Source organism: Hipposideros armiger, unplaced genomic scaffold, assembly GCF_001890085.2.
Source record: "Hipposideros armiger isolate ML-2016 unplaced genomic scaffold, ASM189008v1 scaffold_55, whole genome shotgun sequence".
NCBI classification, from domain to species: domain Eukaryota; kingdom Metazoa; phylum Chordata; class Mammalia; order Chiroptera; family Hipposideridae; genus Hipposideros; species Hipposideros armiger.
In genome coordinates this window covers 4,700,801-4,715,223 of record NW_017731405.1, presented here as the reverse complement: position 1 = coordinate 4,715,223, position 14,423 = coordinate 4,700,801, and the positions used below count along the sequence as shown (strand labels likewise).

General features: G+C 44.6%; 1 protein-coding gene across 1 annotated transcript; it reads right to left on the bottom strand.

Annotated features, from left to right (window-relative positions):
* Positions 1–1,719: 1,719 nt before the first annotated feature.
* Positions 1,720–14,411, bottom strand: ENC1 (ectodermal-neural cortex 1). The gene is made up of 3 exons (XM_019641084.1): positions 13,933–14,411; positions 8,498–10,312; positions 1,720–4,343 (listed from the first exon to the last, which is right to left on the bottom strand). The coding sequence occupies exon 2, from the start codon at positions 10,297–10,299 to the stop codon at positions 8,530–8,532; it is 1,770 nt and encodes a 589-aa protein (XP_019496629.1). The 5' UTR covers positions 10,300–10,312; positions 13,933–14,411; the 3' UTR covers positions 1,720–4,343; positions 8,498–8,529.
* Between the last annotated feature and the right edge of the window lie 12 nt (positions 14,412–14,423).

Below are 14,423 nucleotides of genomic sequence, written 5' to 3'. Positions count from 1 at the left end.
TAGCATGTTGTAATCACTCAATGAACAGGGCTACAGTTGCACTAAATAACCCTTTGATTATCTATTGTAACAGACCCTGTGCAGCAATTGCCCAACCAACCCAACAAACGTCAGTTCTCCCTTTCATCCTTATTAACAAAATCACATCTTTGTGTCGGGTGGCCCCACGTCCTGATAAAAGTACTCCTCTCCTCAGCCTCCCTTATTTCTTCAGAATGTCATGTGATCTACTTCTGGCCAATAAGAGATAACTGTAAGTCTTCTAGGCAGACCTTTTGGGAACACTATTGCTATCCCAGGAAAGGCACATGCCTTTTCCCTTTTGTCTGTCCCCATCTTTACTGCCTGGAAAGCACAAGTAGTGGCACAAGGTACAGCTGCATCCTGCAAAGTGAAGACCGAAGGCCCACATCCAGGATGGCAAAGCAGAAAGGGGAGCCAGACAGGCCCTTGATGGCAATGCAGGGATCAGTCCCAGCCCTGGACTGCCAGCCTCCAAATGGTTTCAGCATTGTGATTAAGCCACCATGGCCAGATTCCTATTGCACGCAGCCCAAGGCAATCCAAACTGATACAGCCACTGTCTGGGTGATCTGAAATGTCTGCAATAAAATTTCCAAATGAATGGAAAACAAGAATTTGCAGTATCTTCTTTATTTCAATCTATCTACATGACCCAACCAAGATGATGAAAAAGAACTCTGGAGAATGAAAGATGGGTTCCCAATCATCTCTCGACGAATCCTTCTCAACCATTCTGAGGAATAATATCAAAAGCTTTTCCTGAACATCCAAGTCCCACGTGTCAGATTCCCAACTGCTAATTCTCCCTTCTTCCCTGTCACATGTGTCATATATGGTGTTGTCAGCCGAGTTTTGTGGGCTTGAGATCCGACAACTCAGACACTTGTTCCCAAGGCTCACCAGCCTCACCCAGCCCGTAACTGAGTGAACCTTCTGTAAAACCTGAGGCATCTGCGCTGGCTTCTTGGGCAAAGTCCAAGGTTATAATTGCACTCTGCCTACTTGTGAGCTCTCCCAGACTGCTAATTAGGTAGTATTTATTTTCTATCCAAAAAAGATTATGCCCAACATTACCCTGCACGCTAAAACAGCAAAGGGTCCAACCCTCATGATAAAGGAGTTTCTCATCGTGACGCTAAGCGATCGTGAGGTGGGGACTAAAGGCTTCATCTGGTGCGAAGCTGAGCCAGCTGGGACAGTAGCTTTCAACTTGGAAGAAGTGTTACCAGAGGGGTTAAATTTGTGGTTTTCTGCACTGTTACATGGAAATAATATACACATATTTCCACTTTCTTTAAATGATTTCGAAGGCAATGTCAGATGAAAAGAGGATTGAACTCAGTCCCTCCTCTCACAGCTTTACTATCGAAATATAACCCACATGAGGAATACAAAACTAAATTCTAACACAAAGTATGCTGTCTTAATATCACATGGTATGTGACTTTACATATTCTAAGTTATGAATAACCCGTAATTTTGGTATTTTGCTTTGCTGAAATATCCTAAAAGGTGAAAGAATTTTAATTATTTAATGTGCAAAATTGCTTTACTAAAGATATGTGACTCAGTGGTAAAATAAAAGACATTCAGAAAATATTTGAAATGATGCTCCTCTTGATTAAAAAAGTAGAAAAGGCACACGTTTTCAAGGGCTAAAATTATGTTGTCTTCAAAGAAAGACCCACACACTCATTGAAGAGAAAATCTCTAATAATTTATTTGACCTTCAGTTTCACATTGTGAAAAAAAAAATAAGTTTTACAAAACCTCAAAAATGTAGTAGGAAACAAGTACATATGAACATGAACACTTTACTTCTTCAACTTACACAGAGTTCTGTACGTGAACCACATATTCAATAGCTAAGAGAGGGATATTATTCAGCTCTAATCACTCTTATTCAGACAGGTGTCAAGCCCAGAGAAAAGGGGGCTACACAATTATACCAGAAGTGGAAGGCTGCCCTTTGTTATCCGTTTCCACAGCAACCAGCCCACAGAATAAGAAGAACCTTCTCTGTCTTATGCCAAGGTTTTTGTGTGCACTGTGCTGTGAATTGTATTTGCTTCAAAGTGTGAGACATTTCACAGGGTGAGAATGGTCAAGTAGTGAGCGCAAACGCCTACATCAATTCAAAGAAGGGGGAGTCCAGAAAGTTCCCTGCAGGCTGGGGGCCCACCCTGACCATGGCTCCCTCTAGCTCACACACGGTAATTAATAGAGGATTCAAGGACAGACCACAACTTCGAAACAGCTGCAGAAAATTCATCCTGCTTTCAAAAGCCATGCAGTGACATACACACATCTCCGCCGATTTGCATCATAAACTACAGAGCTGTAACTGCTACAATATAACGACACCCGACTATGCTGCCAGAGTACAATGAGACATTTGCATTGCTTAAGACACATCTAGGAGTGAAAGGCTGACTGCTGGAAAGTACTGTGATTCTTTTATTCCAACGGCTCATTTATTTGGGTCCAACTATAGCCCACTTATTCATGGCACGGACAGACAAGTAAAATTCGCCTAAAGTTTTCAGGTGGAGAAAAATGTTAAGGAATGATCTGTCATTAGACAATGCAAGCACACTCACAATGTAAAAGGTTGATATCAGTCTTAAACCCTATTTTCTAAAGTACAGTAACGTGAGATACATCAATGAAAGCAGTGAGAGAGTTGCAAACTAGGTTCTTCCCCGGACACCTCTGAGGAAGCACCTATGGGAATCTAGTACTAACACTTACCACAGCACGTGTTTAGTAAACAAGCACGCCAACTAGCAAGGAATGTATTCACAACCGATTCCCAACTATCCCGAAAAACTTCAACAGGGGCTACTGCTTGCAAGTCTTTGGTGTTTTGTGGCCAAATGTGTCACCTGTGCACCAAAGAGTTCTTTTAGACACTTACCTGTGGATGAGCACTAAAGTATACATTGTACCAACACTATTATTGTCTTGGAGAACTTGTCATGCTTGCTAAATTGTACATCAAGAATAGAGAACAATGAATCCGGGTCAAGCAAATCCGGCAAGCGACTTCATTTATATCTGTGATAATTCAGTTTTTTGTGTTTTTTTTTCCTGTTAAATGTGGTTATGGCAAAGCATTCACAGGGTAATAAATAGATAAATAAATAAACTTTGGACTATGCTTTCACCTGTGCTCTATATACAGAATTATTCCATAGAATTTTCCAGAATTTCAGGATATTACACAAAGAAAAAAAAAAAAAACACCAGCAAAGCGATTTGGTCCTTTGTAAATTTCAGTAGCTGAGACTGAAGGAGGTGAGTAAGATGGGAGGAGAGGGGCAGAAAGAAGCCTTCCCTCACCCCATGAGCCATCAGCATGGTCGGAGCCCATGAAACCCGATTTAAAGTTGGTGAGTCTGAGAAAAGTGATCTCCATGCTTTCTCTACCTCTAGGATGTTAATTTAAATTTGTTTTGTAACCTTTCCCTGTCTTGACATTTACAAAATCCCTCCCCTTCCCAACCCACCCTCCAGTTGTATTCCAAATTGTAACTCCAAAGTTTTCATTTTTGTGCAGCAAAGCACATCACAACAGCCACAAAATTGTGCAAAACATACAACCATTCACACATGTCCATACACGTGAAGACAACTGTAAGCATTGTTTCAGCATGCAGGCACCAAACAATAAATAGCTAAATCTATAACAAACTTCTTAACAGCCAAGGGAAAGTTTAAAGTCACTTATAAATAGAAAAGCACATCTACCAAATGGCTACCAACAATGTCCCCATTGTTCAGAAATCTTCCTGGGGAGCACAACCCCACAGAGATTAGCAGAGAGTCCAGTGGTCCTCGCTCTGCAGCCAGCACCGCCAGCGTCCCTCCTAGCCCCACAGTAGGGCTTTCACTCTCCAAAAGCAGCTGGTGTGGAGGCTTCAAGCTTGCTCCTCAGAGAGAGGTGACAACCATTTCAAATTTTACACATAAATGGTGGAGCCCATGGAAATCAAATGCTGAATATGGTACAGCAAGGGAAAAAGACCCAGCTTTTCTCTCCCTTTGAGGGGCTGATTAACGTTGACATTAATCCACAATTACAAGACAAGGACTAGATCACAGGCTCACTCATTCATATTTAAACCATGTGCTACTTGCACTGAAAATCCCACCCCTCCCCCACCCTTTCCTTCATGTCCAGTTAGAGCATGTACAAGGTGCAGCTGATCTTACAATCCGAGTCTCACAGCAACTTCTTTTCCTTTTTCTCTTTTCTTTCTCTTCAATTTGGCCTCTCCAAAGTAGAAATCGCATCTTGTGTCACTGAATGGAGCGAGCTAAAACAGAAGAAAAAGGTTTTTGATAGTAGCCCCAAAATCTAAAAAAAAACCCTCAGGACAGAGCTGGTCAAGATTGTTTCTAAAGGTATCAATTACATGTTCAGCAGGAACTGTGCAAAGATATGTGAAGTGTTTGCCTTAACGCATGCACACACACACACACACGTGCATGCATGTGTGCAGATGGCGGGCCCAATGGACACAATGGCATCCGAAGAAGGATCTTCTTTCCCTAAACATATATATGTTCAAATTCCAACCTATACAGCTAGATGCTGTCATTAGTTGCCATCTTATGCTTCCCACATTCATTAATTCCTCTCTGTGGTTAAACAGAGCCTCTGTGAAGCGATCATCAGAGGGTCAAGAAACGATTCCTGTGCAAACCCTCCTTGGCCTATTTACCCTAAAGCATTCCAAGTTCAATTTATTCACCATATAGATGGCGGACATATGAATCCTCTTATTTAAGTGCGTCTCCACTATTCATTATGGCAGAAATCAGTCTCGCTTTCTTTCACATGACAACATACCAGGCCTCAACAGCCCAAGGCTGGAGTTGATTCTTGAAGTCCATCAGTCCACACTTGGGAAACACCAACTATGGTATGCAGTGTAATTATCTACAGAATCTACCCGTGTCAGGTGTGAATATAAATTCAAGGTGCCAAACCCACAAAACATGAACTTTTCATGGGACTATGTCTACTTTTATACAGGGAAATTTTACAGAGGGCTTTTGTCTTTCAAACACACACCTTATCTGTTCAAGGAGCACATTTCCGGCCCTAGTAGGAATCTGCATCCCTATTGCTATAGCTCTAAGTATGGACAAAGGGAATTCAGGAAGGGGCCACTCATGACTTGCACTGAATTCTTCTCGCTTTTGTGTGTTTAGAGATCTGATTCATTTCATTAGTTGTTTCTTTTGGCAGTTTCCTAACAGTGATTCAAGCTTTCAAGGCATTCCTTAGACTACGGTGTCACCCCTCTATGCCTCTACCCCCACCTCCTTGTAACCCATATATCATCATTAGGCCAAAAGAATGTATCTTGTAATAATATAAAATTTCAAGCTGTTGCATACTGGGGGGGAAAAAAAAACCACCACCAAAAGAAAAGAAAATCTCTAAAAAGGGAAGCTCTAACCCTCTAAAAGCAAATCATAATCTAAATGCTGTCAGGTTGGGGCCATACTGTCTCCTGAAAACAGAGACTAATCAAAAGTAATTTCCTTTTTCTCCCTCCTACCCGCTGGCAGAACAGCAGGACACAGTTAAAATCTCCTAGGTGGATGAACTTTTTAGACCAGGGGAAACTTTTTGTTAACACTGTATTGATTCAGTTAGTGCCTACATTTGGAGAGCAAAAAGATGCCCCAGAAGTTTTTGCAGTTTAGGATTGATACCTACACAGCACCTATTTTAAGTCACTCAATCCAGCTTAAGTGTTTTAACGCTATCTTGTGTGAAGTAAACTAGAGCAATTTAAACCAACGTTATCCCTGTGGGAAACTGCAAGCATGGCTTTGATCAGACCCACGCCTTTAAAAAGGCAAACCTGGCCCTGTCAAATTTCACTGTGATGTGCTTGACTTTCTAGCTGGTCACGCCAAGGGTGGAGAGGATGTTATTTCACATATTATCTAACACTGTATTTACTCCCCTTCCATGGGACCGGAAGTGTGTGATGAGGTTCAAATACCCAGATGAAGGTGAATTCAAGTGTTTGCCAACATACTCTGGGCTGAGAAAGGAGGCAACAAAAATGAAGTATAAAGATAACAAGGCAGATAACAGTCAAAGAAACCTCCTTTCCCCACCACACACAAAGCTAATTCCAGTGCAAGCTCAGGTCTAAATTGGAGGGAGGAAAGAAACCTAAGAGTATTGAACACTGAAAAAAAAATATATATATATAATATATATATAATATATATAATTATATATATATACACACACACACACACACACACACACACACACATATATGCATCTTGCCAGGCACTGGGGTGCATATTTTCCTTGCTTTCTTTTTCACCCCTCATTTATCATTCACCTAAGTCTCAACTGGGACAGATCTTAGGGAAAGCATAATGCAAATCACTCATTTAACAAAGGAGCAAAGTCCAGAAAGGTCCAGGCTCCACAGCTTAGAACCGGAACTAGAACGCACATGCGATCTGTCTTTCTGCTTCAACTTCTTCACCTTGCTCGAAGAATGCCATCCGGTGTACCAGTTACTATTTTGATGTACCGCCACCAACCCTGGCAACTTTTATAGCTCTCCTATGCAAATAGCCAGTTCTAGATTAACACCCAATTTAGTGTGCTATAATTGATGCTTTACTCTAGGAGGTTCTTTAAACCTGCTTTAGAGGTGAGTCATGCATCCATATCACAAATGAAATAACCACTCTCAGAGCATTTGTTTATTCAGGATTGCTGAGATGCCAGCAAGGCTGCAAAAACCAGTTTGGTGTGGGTCGCTCTTAGCCCAGTCGCTCCCCAGAGGCTTCTCTGACTGTTCCTGTGCCTTTGAAGGAGTTTCATTCCGAGGAAACGTTACTAAGAACTCTAATAACTGGAATAGGCTGGAAGAGGTAACTGCAGAACTGCAGAAATGAAATAAATAGAAAGATTAAGTGTGAAAGGGAGGGCAATTTTCATGGTGTTTTCAAATGAGCTGTAAGAGATGAGGAAAGAAAAGACCAATGAGTCAAAAACCCCTCTTCGCTTAGCCTGCAATAACCCCAAATATCCTTTTTTCCCCTTGCAAGTTCCCTTCAAAAGGAGTAAAACATACTAGGGAAAAAGAGAGCCAAAAGTTTCTAAGCAATGAGTTAGTTTTCACTGTGGTTCCTCTAAAGCAGAGTTTTAAATTTTATTCTATTATTAGTAATGTAATAAGCCCATGAATCACCAAAACAGATCAACACACTCTATGCTCGGTGCTGCATTTCGACATGCTTAAGTGATTCCTGGGGCCAATCCTAAGAATGCTTAACAGCGGCAAAGCAGCTATTAGCTTCGCGAACACTGAACTGTGTAGACCTATTAATTATTTGAGCCAAGAGTATTATACACTCTTAAGTACACAAGACAACCATTATGTACTCAGATATATGACACAGAAACACAACTTTTGTTGGCCCTGACAATAGGGTCAGCCTGTCTGATTAACTCTGAAAGGCTGCAGTAAGGGCTGTTTAGATGGCTCAGTGTATCCACACATCAGGCAAATCTATACAATCCAAGTGCAATCTTTCACAAGGACAGGCCTAAATTTCCCTCTAAAGTTAATAAATGCTCTAAAAGGGGCAATGTTTTGGAGGAAAAAACATTTTTTAAATAAGCTATTACATAATTTTGGAGAGAATAAACTAGGAAAAAAAAATTTAAGCATTCGAATGTTTAAGCCCTACTTCATTCAGAAAGGGTTTGAGGAAGCTAAATTTGAATATTAACATCTCTCTCCTGGGGTGACACCAATATGAAGCTCAAGGTTATTAAATGGCAATTCTGCATGGGGTTCAAGTGCTTCCGCTCAGGAGGCACACTGCCTGTGTCGATTTCTTGGCCAAGTCTTCTGCCTACTAAGCTCCATCGCCTTGGGCAACTTACTTAACCTCTGTGTGCATGACATGTTTCCATCTATAAAGTGTTCTAGTAATATCTCACAAGGTTAACGTGAGGATTAAATGAAATGATCTATGTGAAACATGGAGCTCAGGTCCAGACACACAGTGAGGGCTCACTAAACACTAGATGGCATTATTAACATAGGTCAAGGACTCTCAACCTGGCTGAGCATTAGAATCACTTGAAAAGATTCTAAAAATACTGATGCCTGGCCCCACCCGGACCAAATGAAACCTAGTCTCTGGGATGGGTAGTTTTTACAAAGCTCTTTGGGAGATTCTGAGGCCCAGTAAAGGCTGAGAATCGCTGGCTTACACATGTTATAGTGTGTGGGAGAGAGGTAGCGGGTACAGCTGTGGTCAACACAAGTGTTTAAGTTCTGTGGTGCAAGTTATTTTTATAATTTTGTAGTGCTTCTATAGGATAGGCTATATGGACATCTCACTCCACATCCGAACTTGCACAGCTAGCTTAATTACATGCATACTTACAGCTAAACCGACTCCTTACCTCATGCTCACTTTCTTTAGGATATACTGAGTTTAAGAAGGCAGATGTTTCCAGGTGCTGACGAATGCAGTAGGAATCAGCGAGTATGGGACTGTGGTTATGCTGTTCCATACATCTAACGTTGGATCGTAGCAATCCAAAGTTTTGCATCGCTGAATGCCAAAGTATCCTCCAACCACGTAGAGTTTGTTTCCGGAGGCCACAGCGTGACAGCTCATGCGCTTTGCTGTCACATCTCCCACCTTGGTCCACTGGTAAGTCTCACTGTTGAATTTATAAGCAGAGCAGGCAGAGAACTCTGTATCTCCCCCCATAATAAAAATCTGGTTACCCAGCACAGCTGCTGCTGTGTAACGCCAGGGCTGGGGACAGGTGGCCGGTACTGTCCACCTGTTCTCACACTGATCATAACACTGAACCTTGGGGAGCTTGTCATGACTGACGCTGGTACCTCCGAAAGCAAACAGCTTGAGTTTGGCACTCACTACTGCGGCATTGCTAACACCTTCTCGGAGTGGGGCCACCATGGTCCATTTGTTGGTTGTGGGGTCATAATGTTCTACTTGCTTCAGAGAGACTGAGGGGGAGGCTGGGAGGCAGCCAGTTGCAGCTGTGTGCCCCCCTACCACATAAAGGCAATGCTTCAGTTCAGCAGAGCCATGGCCAAACCGGGCCACCAGCATGGGGGCGGCTTTGGACCACTCCTCATGCAGGGTATCATAAACCCAGACATCTTTTGAGACCCCATTTTCAGACCCCCGCCCCCCAGTAATGTACACTTTGCAGCCAATGGCACATGCACTGAACTCTTTTCTTGGGCTGGGGATGTCAGCCTTGGGAATGATTTCTTTGGCTTTCTGGTCTACCAGATACAGCTTGTCACACATGAAAGTCTGCCCTCCCAAGAGGAAGAGGGCGTGGCCAGTTTTCCGAGGCCGGGCACAGAGGCTGGTTACCACACCATCATTCTGCAGGATTTTCAGTTTGCACCTGATGGCCTCTTCCACAATCTCCTTGCTCTTTCTCTGCTTGGTAATGAGTTCCTCCATGGCCACGTTCTCCATGAGATAGATGGCAGGCAGGAGAGCCAGCCTCACTGTCTGCAATAGTTCTGGGAGGTAGCAGTAGCGCTTCTTCAGGTCATAGCTGATCCAGTTAATTGCAGACTCGTACACGAGTCTTTCATCTTCTGTCTCCAGCTCTTCACTGGACAAGAGCTGCACTACCATGTCCTGGGGCAGCTGGAGGAAATCTTCGTTCTTCCTGATGGTTTGGAAATTGCTGAGACACATTCTCCAGGAGAGTTCATACAGCTTGGTGCACTGGTGGGCATCAGACAGCAGCAGCATGCCCAGGCAGTTAGTGGGATGCAGGTTCTTTTCCAGGAACTCTGCACATGCATCCCGGATGTCTTGAAACTCCAGCATGTCGCCAGCTTCCAGGAGCGATTCTGCGTTTTCTTCATTGATGATGACCCGGGAGGAGTACGCATAGTCAAGCAGCAGCTCCAAGACTTCCGGGTGGATGGAGTTGTCGAAGTTGACTTCGCTGTCCTGGCTCTCTTTCAGGCCACCACTGAACATGGCTTCAAAGTAGCGGCTGCATGCAGCCAACACTGCCCGGTGACAAGGGAAGGTCCTGTTTCCGGCATGGAGAAGGACATCGGTGAAGAGGCGCTGCTGGCGTAGAAGGTTTAAATGAGTGAGGACGCTGTCAGCGTAGGAAGACTTGTGAAACAGGTAGATGTTAATGGAGCCGCTGCTGGCCCTGGACTTCCGGTTCTCGTGCACACTGACTGACATTTTGTTTCTATTCCTGAAACAAAACAAGACAAAACCATTGAACAGGGTAGGGTGCTCCTGATGTGTCGAGCAGCAGAACAAAGTCACAATCCTTCCGAACAGAGAAAACAGAACTTTTGCTGTCAGTTCTGCTGCCTACTCTTCTGAATAATGGACTGCCATTCCTGTATCAAGTCAGAAACAATGACCTATAAGGAGAAGCATTCACGGTAATACTGTTGAGCTATTTGAACTCTACACTGTTAAAAAAAAAATCACTGCCTGAAAGCAGGTTCATCTTGGAAAACCTGATTGCCAACTTTTAGGATATTGAAGTCCTCGACAATGTAAGTCAGCACAAGCCAAGAGGAGGAAAGTCTCCTTCTCACAGCTCCTTTGTCCAGCTGATTCACTGTGGGCCACTTAAAACGCCAGGCCTCCAGCTCTCGTAATGCCAGGAGAGGCACCAGCTTTCATGCCCTATGCAACATAAAGCCATGTGTAAAACAAATACCTACTAATTAATTCCATTAAGAATTCCTTTGGTAAGATCTGGTCTCTCTGCCAATATACAGTAAATGGGAAATGCAACATTAAAATCACAGGCTTAGGCAACTTCTACAATGATCGGACTCTTATTTAAATGTCACAAATCATTTCTAACCAGGCAGCTCTGCCAGTCCAGCATCCTTAAAAGAGGCCCAATAGGAACATCATATACTACTGGTCAGGAGGCTTTCCTGAAAACATGGAATAGATTCTGACCACAATCACCACGCATCTTCCTTGCTCTCGACAGCTTCCAAAATGAGGATGTGGGCACATAAAAGGAAGAATATTTTGAGTAGCATATTCTTGAGTGCTATTTTTCTGTTCTTCCTGCTTTACATCAATTCTTGGAAAACCAGTTGCAAGAACAAAGGATCTATCTGTCCCTCTCTTTTGATTAAACAGTGCATCACCAGGACCATTCTTGTGTACCTGCTAATGCTGGTACCTGCATATAGGGAGTTCAAAATGCAAACTGCCTTATCTAAATCTCTCTCTCTCTCTCTCTCTCTCTCTCTCTCTCTCTCTCACACACACACACACACACACACACGTGTGTGTGTATGTATATATGCAGTCAAGTGTGTATTTTACCAGCCATTGTTCATTTAGGGCCACCCTAGAATTTATTTGCTAACTAAAGTGCTTTCCTCAGTATGTAAATTGAAATGATAGCAGAATCTAATGCTATCATTGGCTTTCCTCAGTAAGTAAATTGTAGGCTAAAGATATAGGAAATCCCTCTACCTTCAAAAAGTGAATCCCATGATTCCCCCCCCCCCTTTTAACCTCACCCCTGATACTTCAAAGGAATGAAGCCTTCAAGAGCCTGCCTGTCAAAGGATTGCTAAGGGAGCTGTTTACCCCAGGACAGTGAACTGTGTGGTTACTGTATCTATTCTAAACACAGAACAGCCAGTCCTTGCAGCACAGCTGAAACCCATGGCCTGCTCGTTTCCTTCAACCATTCAGATATTTACTTTTAATTTATATCCCAGGTATTATTAATAACTGCAAATTAGTAACTTATCAGATTCATGGGGCTAGATACTAAATTGCACTTCCCTGACCCACTGTAGTATACACTGAAAACAACAAAAGCAGGTACCTAACTTGCCTTTAACACACAGACCACATACCATTAGGTGATGCAACTTGTTTTTCCTTTATGTTTGGAATGTAACTTTTCCTTATGAGTTAAACATGGCTTAGTGGAAGAAAATAAGCAACCAAGTCCTAAGTTCTGGTGTTACCAAGACTTTACAAAGCACCCATTAGTCTACTAGATATGACAAATGGTGAGAAGCCAAGCTTCCCCCCGCCACCCCCCCCCACCACGACCCCCTCAAGCTAAGCCTCAACAGTCTGTCTAGTCCATTTTACCAGTCAGGAGAACAATGGATATGACCCTATGTGCATTCACCAGATTTCCAAAGTATGAAAACATGTATTAGCATCACTGATGCTCTACCACTGTAGTTGTCATTTGAATTTGTACATTCCATCTGAAGTGCTTTGAGCAGGATTTTAAGTTTAAACCGCAAAAGATGGTATAAATACTCATATGCCTAAGACAGAAACTTACAAAATTTCCAGTTGAATAGCTACACATTTTTTTAAGCTAATGTTTCCAAAGCAATCTCAAAAGCTGCCTCTTCAGGCTAAGAGCAAATGCAGCTCCAACTGAAGAAATGAGAGTCCTTGCACAAGGTGCAGAAGCAAACTGAGCAGGAATCCCAGAGGCCCAGAACATGTTTCCTGAGCATTAGATGCCAGGCAGTGCCAAACGCCACTCACAACCAGGCCCACGTGTAAGAAAACTTAAAAAGAACTTAGGATCTAGGATCTGGACCCCTACGCATCCTGTGTTGATGCTCCTGTATTTTCCAGGTTGGCTCATAAAGCCAGAGCAATAACCTAGCCTGTCATCTTGGATACCATCCAGATGGAGGAGCATGTCACAATCACAATCCAACATTCTTGCAGCAGTATTTGATTAAAATAAAAGGTAAACTTGAAGACCCAAGGGAAACAAGTTGCTTTCTGGTTTAAAATTATGCAAACATCACAATACCAGCAGAAACCACTTATACAGTCACTAGGCACACCTTCAACATAAAATGAATCATTTTGACATTTTTTAAGCCCCCAGAGAAATAATATTTGCATGCCAAGTGTGTCCAAAAAATGTACACATATGCTTAACCTGCATCTACAAAGATGAGAAAAGGGTTGCTATTACCGCAAACATCAAAAGGGCTTCTAGTTACAGTAACTTCGGTTTACATAACGCTCCTTACCTAGGCTCTCTGCCTCCAATTCTGCGCGTCCAGTCACATCTCTAGGTTTTGAACCTGATCCCAAAGCAATCAACGGAAAAACTAGGGAGAATTTCTGGGGCATTTGCACTATTGGTAACAATGAAACATCATTAAGACCTTGTTAACAAGAAAAGCATTTTACCATGCAGTCCTCTGTAACACTCGCAACGCTCTTTAACACGCTGGCCATGCCTTTCAGGGCGACACCAAATTACATGCCGAACAAGTTCAATGGTTCATCTCCACCCCGCCCACCAATTCCTGCCCTTCGAAACTAATAATGTTACACTAAAGGCCACTCTACTTGCATGGCAATAAACTTATTTTTCAAAAGTCAGTTTTCATTCATTCATTCCCTACAGACATTTCGCAGCAGTGAACGTGCCCTCACGAGGAGTGTCTGCGCGTGGCCCCAATGCTCCCCTGTGCGGGGAAGGCCCAACCGTCACGCTGGCTGGGTCCCGGAGGCTGCGAAGCGAGAGGCAGCGGGACACCCACCCCTGGGGAAGCGCTGCGTTCCGCGGCGGCGGCGGAGATCAACCGTACCCTGGCCCCTCGATCCCCCAGCAGCTCGCCCCGCCGAGAGGAGGCCCCTCCGGCGGTGCCCGGCTCCGGCTGACGGTGGAAGCTTAGCGGCAAACACGGAGGTCTCCGCCCCAAGAACAGCTCCCCACCCCAGGCTCCCGGGCGCAAGCACAGCGCTCGCGAACACACCCCCGCGGGCCAAATAGCCCCTGAGCTCCGCGGCGCTCGCAACAGGTCCGGGGCGATGGGGTAAACTTACAGCAGTGGCGACTGGCCACAGCGTATAACCAGCTGGGTTCTCGCCTCGGTCACCGGGAGGGGAGGCGAAGAAGCAGACGTCTCAGCCCCGGGGAGCAGCGGCGACTGCCCGGGCGAAAGGAGCGCGCATGGGGCGCCTGCCGAGGAGAGGACCGTGCCCGGGACGCTGGCTCGCGGGCTGGCCACCGCTGGCGGCCGGCCTCGGCCTCACGATCCGCACGCCGCGGACGCTGCCCGCGACCCGCGGAGTGTCTCCTGGAGTGAATCTCGGGGAGGGGAGAGCGAGCCTGCGGCTGCCGGCGCCGCGGAGGAAGGCGGGCTGTGTGAGTCGGCGGAGGGAGCTAGAAAGCGCCGTCCGCGCCGGCGGCCGCCTGGTGTCTGGACTCGGTCTCCGCAGCGCCACCCCCGAGATGCCTCTCCTCCGGCTGCCTGAGCAGTCTGCACCGGGCCGCGGGGCGCGGGGCTATAAGTGGGGCGGCGCGGCCGGGGGGG

What these genes read in the sequence shown, in the direction of transcription:
- ENC1 (XM_019641084.1), bottom strand. Translation starts at nt 10,299, where the DNA reads ATGTCAGTCAGTGTGCACGAGAACCGGAAGTCCAGGGCCAGCAGCGGC.